The following is a 6,193-nucleotide window of genomic DNA, read 5'->3' on the forward strand; positions in this document are numbered from 1 at the left end:
GTACGATATCGACTTCAACAACGACAAGTACGACATCGACTTCAACAACGACGAGTACGACATCGACTTCAAAACCAACAAGTACGATATCGACTTCAGCAATGAGAAGTACGACATCGACTTCAACATCGACAAGTAGAACATCGACTAGTACGACATTGACTTCAACAACGACAAGTACAACATCGACTTCAACAATGACAAGTACAACAACGACAAGTACGACATCGACTTCTACAGCGACAAGTACGACATCGACTTCAACAACGACAAGTACGACATCGACTTCAACAGCGACAAGTATAACATCGACTAGTACGACATTGACTTCAACAACGACAAGTACAACATCGACTTCAACAATGACAAGTACAACAACGACTAGTACGACATCGATTTCTACAACGACAAGAACAACATTGACAAGTACGACATCGACTTCAACAACGACAAGTACGATATCGACTTCAACAACGACAAGTACGATATCGTCTTCAACAACGACAAGTACAACAACGACTAGTACGATATCGACTTCTACAACGGCAAGTACAACATCGACAAGTACGACATCGACTTCAACAATGACAAGTATCATATCGACTTCAACAACGACAAGTACGATATCGTCTTCAACAATGACAAGTACAACATCGACTTCAACGACGATAAGTACAACATCGACTAGTACAACATCGACTTCAACAACGACAAGTACAACATCGACTAGTACGACATCGACTTCAACATCGACAAGTACAACAACGACAAGTACGATATCGACTTCAACAACGACAAGTACAACATCGACTAATACGACATCGACTTCAACATCGATAAGTTCGATATCGACTTCAACATCGGCAAGTAAGATATCGACTTCAATATCGACAAGTACGATATCGACATCAACATCGACAAATACGACATCGACTTCAACGACGACAAGTACAATATCGACTAGTACGACATTGACTTCAACATCGAGCAGTACAACATCGACTTCAACACCGACAAGTACAACATCGACTTCAACATCGACAAGTACAACATCGACTAGTACGAAATCAACTTCAACATCGACAAGTACAACATCGACTTCAACAACGAAAAGTACAACATCGACTTCAACACCGACAAGTACAACATCGACTTCAACACCGACAAATACAACATCGACTTCAACATCGAGTAGTACGACATCGACTCCAACATCGACAAGTACAACATCGACTAGTAGGACATCGACTTCAACATCGACAAGTACAACATCGATTTCAACAATGACAAGTACGACATCAACTTCAACATCGACAAGTACAACATCGACTTCAACACCGACAAGTACAACACCGACTTCAACATCGAGTAGTACGACATCGACTTCATCATCGACAAGTACCACATCGACTAGTACGACATCGACTTCAACTTCAACAAGTATAACAACGACAAGTACGGCATCGACAAGTACAACAACGACAAGTACGACATCGACTTCAACAACGACTATTACGACATCGACTTCAACATCGACAAGTACAACATCGACTAGAACGACATCGACTTCAACACCGACAAGTACAACATCGACTAGTACGACATCGACTTCAATATCGACAAGTACAACATCGACTTCAACAACGACAAGTACAACATCGACTTCAGCAACGACAAGTACGACATCGACTTCAACAACGGCAAGTACAACATCGACTTCAACAACGACAAGTACGACATCGAGAAGCACAACAACGACAAGTATGACATCGATTTCAACAAGGATAAGTACGACATCGACTTCAACAACGACAAGTACGACATCGACATCAACAACGACAAGTACGACATCGACTTCAACAACGACAAGTACGACATCGACTTCAACAACGACAAGTACGACATCGACTTCAACAACGACAAGTACGACATCGACTTCAACAACGACAAGTACGACATCGACTTCAACAACGACAAGTACGACATCGACTTCAACAACGACAAGTACGACATCGACGTCAACAACGACAAGTACGACATCGACTTCAACAACGACAAGTACGACATCGACTTCAACAACGACAAGTACGACATCGACTTCAACAACGACAAGTACGACATCGACTTTAACAACGACAAGTACAACATCGACTAGTACGTCATCGACTTCAACACCGACAAGTAAAACATCGACAAGTACAACATCGACTAGTATGACATCGACTTCAACACCGACAACTACAACATCGACTAGTACGACATCGACTTCAACACCGACAAGTACAACATCGACAAGTACGACATCGACTTCAACATCGACAAGTACAACATCGACTAGTACGACATCGACTTCAACATCAACAAGTACAACATCGACTTCAACCACGAAAAGTACGATATTGACTTCAACAACGACAAGTACGATATCGACTTCAACAACGACAAGTACGATATCGACTTCAACAACGACAAATACGACATCGACTTCAACAACGATAAGTACAACATCGAGTAGTACGACATCGACTTTAACATCGACAATTATAACATCGACTAGTACGACATCGACTTCAACATCGACAAGTACAACATCGACTAGTACGATATCGACTTCAACATCGACAAGTACAACAACGACAAGTACGATATCGACTTCAACAACGACAAGTACAAAATCGACTAGTACGACATCGACTTCAACATCGACAAGTACGATATTGACTTCAACATCGACAAGTACGACATCGACTTCAACGACGACAAGTACAACATCGTCTTCAACATCGACAAGTACAACATCGACTTCAACAACGACAAGTACGACATCGACTTCAACATCGACAAGTACAACATCGACTTCAACAACGACAAGTACTACATCGACTTCAACACCGACAAGTACAACATCGACTTCAACACCGACAAGTACAACATCGACTTTAACACCGACAAGTACAACATCGACTTCAACAACGACAAGTACAACATCGACTTCAACATTGACAAGTACAACATCGACTTCAACACCGACAAGTACAATATCGACTTCAACACCGACAAGTACAACATCGACTTCAACATCGAATAGTACGACATCGATTTCAACAACGACAAGTACAACATCGACAAGTACGACACCGACTTCAACATCGACAAGTACAACATTGACTAGTACGACATCGACTTCAACGTCGACAAGTACAACATCTACTAGTACGATATCGACTTCAACACCAACAAGTACAACATCGAGTTCAACATCGACTAGTACGACATCGACTTCAACACCGACAAGTACAACATCGACTTCAACATCGACTAGTACGACATCGACTTCAACATCGAAAAGTACAACATGGACTAGTACGATATCGAATTTAACATCGACAAGTACAACATCGACTTCAACAACGATAAGTACGACATCGACTTCAACAATGAAAAGTACGACATCGACTTCAACAACGACAAGTACGACATCGACTTCAACAACGACAAGTACGATATCGACTTCAACAACGACAAGTACGACATCGACTTCAACAACAACAAGTACGACATCGTTTTCAACAACGACAAGTACGACATCGATGTCAACAACGACAAGTACGATATCGACTTCAACAATGACAAGTACGACATCGACTTCAACAACGACACGTACAACATCGACTAGTACGATATCGACTTCAACATCGACAAGTACAACATCGACTTCAACAACGACAAGTACAACATCGACTTCAACACCGACAAGTACAACATCGACTTCAACACCGACAAGTACAACATCGACTTCAACACTGACAAGTACAACATCGACTTCAACACCGACAAGTACAACAACGACTTCAACATCGACAAGTACAACATCGACTAGTACGATATCGACTTCAACATCGACAAGTACAACATCGACTTCAACAACGACAAGTACAACATTGACTTCAACACCGAGAAGTACAACATCGACTTCAACACGAACAAGTACAACATCGACTTCAACACCGACAAGTACAACATCGACTTCAACACCGACAAGTACAACATCGACTTCAACACCGATAAGTACAACATCGACTAGTACGACATCGACTTCAACACTGACAAGTACAACATCGACTAGTACGACATCGACTTCAACAACGACAAGTACAACATCGACTAGTACGATATCGACTTCAACATCGACAAGTACAACATCGACTTCAACAACGACAAGTACAACATCGACTTCAACACCGACAAGTACAACATCAACTTCAACACCGACAAGTACAACATCGACTTCAACACCGACAAGTACAACATCGACTTCAACACCGACAAGCACAACATCGACTTCAACATTGACTAGTACGACATCGACTTCAACATCGACAAGTACAACATCGACTAGTACGACATCGACTTCAACTTCGACAAGTATAACAACGACAAGTACGATATCGACTTCATCAACGACAAGTACAATATCGACTACAACAACGACAAGTACATCAACGACTAGTACAACATCGACTTCAACAACGACAAGTACGACATCGACTTCAACAACGACAAGTTCGACATCGACAAGTACAATAAAGACAAGTATGACATCGACTTCAACAACGACTAGTACGACATCGCCTTCAACATCGACAAGTACAACATTGACTTCAACAACGACAAGCACGATATCGACTTCAACAACGACAAGTACGACATCGACTTCAACAACGACAAGTACAACATCGACTAGTATGACATCGACTTCAACACCGACTAGTACGACATCGACTTCAACATCGACAAGTACAATATCTACTAGTACGACATCGACTTCAACATCGACAAGTACAACAACGACAAGTACGATATCGACTTCAAGAATGACAAGTACAACATCGACTAGTAGGACATTGACTTCAACAATGGCAACTACGATATCGACTTCAACAACGACAAGTACGATATCGACTTCAACCACGACAAGTACGATATCGACTTCAACAACGACAAGTACAACAACGACAAGTACGTCATCATCTTCAACTACGACAAGTACGACATTGACTTCAACATCGACAAGTACAACTTCGACTACTACGACATTGACTTCAACAACGACAAGTACGATATTGACTTCAACAACGACAAGTACGACATCGACTTCAACAACGACAAGTACGACATTGACTTCAACATCGACAAGTACAACTTCGACTACTACGACATTGACTTCAACAACGACAAGTACGACATCGACTTCAACAATGACAAGTACGATATTGACTTCAACAACGACAAGTACGATATCGACTTCAACAACGACAAGTACAACATCGACTAGTACAACAGCGACTTCATTATCGACAAGTACGATATCGACTTCAACATCGACAAGTACGATATCGACTTCAACATCGACAAGTACAACATTGACTTCAACATCGACTAGTACGATATCGACTTCAACAACGACAAGTACAACATCGACTAGTACGACATCGACTTTAATATCGACAAGTACAACATCGACTAGTACGACAGCGACTTCATTATCGACAAGTACGATATCGACTTCAACATCGACAAGTACGATATCGACTTCAACAACGACAAGTACAACATTGACTTCAACACCGACAAGTAGAACATCGACTTCAACAAAGACAAGTACAACATCGACTTCAACATCGACAAGTACAACATCGACTAGTACGACATCGACTTCAACACCGACAAGAACAACATCGACTTCAAAATCGACTAGTACAACATCGACTTCAACAATGACAAGTACAACAACGACAAGTATGACATCGACTTCAACAACAACTAGTACGACATCGACTTCAACATCGACAAGTACAACATCGACTAGTACGACATCGACTTCAACACCGACAAGTACAACATCGACTAGTACGACATCGACTTCAACATCGACAAGTAGAACATCGACTTCAACAACGACAAGTACAACAATGACAAGTACAACATCGACCTCAACAACGACAAGTACGACATTGACTTCAACAACGACAAGTACGATATCGACTTCAACAACGACAAGTACGACATCGACTTCAAGAACGACGAGTACGACATCGACTTCAAAACCAACAAGTACGATATCGACTTCAGCAATGAGAAGTACGACATCGACTTCAACATCGACAAGTAGAACATCGACTAGTACGACATT

At 41.5% G+C, this 6,193-nt stretch overlaps 1 protein-coding gene across 1 annotated transcript; it reads left to right on the top strand.

Moving 5' to 3' along the window:
* The first annotated feature begins 362 nt into the window (after nt 1-362).
* Nucleotides 363-5,335, top strand: LOC138373708 (putative uncharacterized protein DDB_G0281733). The gene is made up of 2 exons (XM_069340066.1): nt 363-545; nt 4,901-5,335. Exons 1-2 carry the CDS (start codon nt 363-365, stop codon nt 5,333-5,335), a joined length of 618 nt encoding a protein of 205 aa, XP_069196167.1.
* Nucleotides 5,336-6,193: the final 858 nt, after the last annotated feature.

This window comes from Procambarus clarkii, chromosome 43 (assembly GCF_040958095.1).
Source record: "Procambarus clarkii isolate CNS0578487 chromosome 43, FALCON_Pclarkii_2.0, whole genome shotgun sequence".
Taxonomy (NCBI): Eukaryota; Metazoa; Arthropoda; class Malacostraca; order Decapoda; family Cambaridae; genus Procambarus; species Procambarus clarkii.

Excerpts from the sequence above, each read along its gene's own strand:
- LOC138373708 (XM_069340066.1), top strand. The coding sequence starts at position 363 with ATGACAAGTACAACAACGACTAGTACGACATCGATTTCTACAACGACA. Across the intron at positions 546-4,900 it reads CGATATCGACTTCTACAACG|GACATTGACTTCAACAATGG; the intron begins GCAAGTACAACA and ends ATCGACTAGTAG.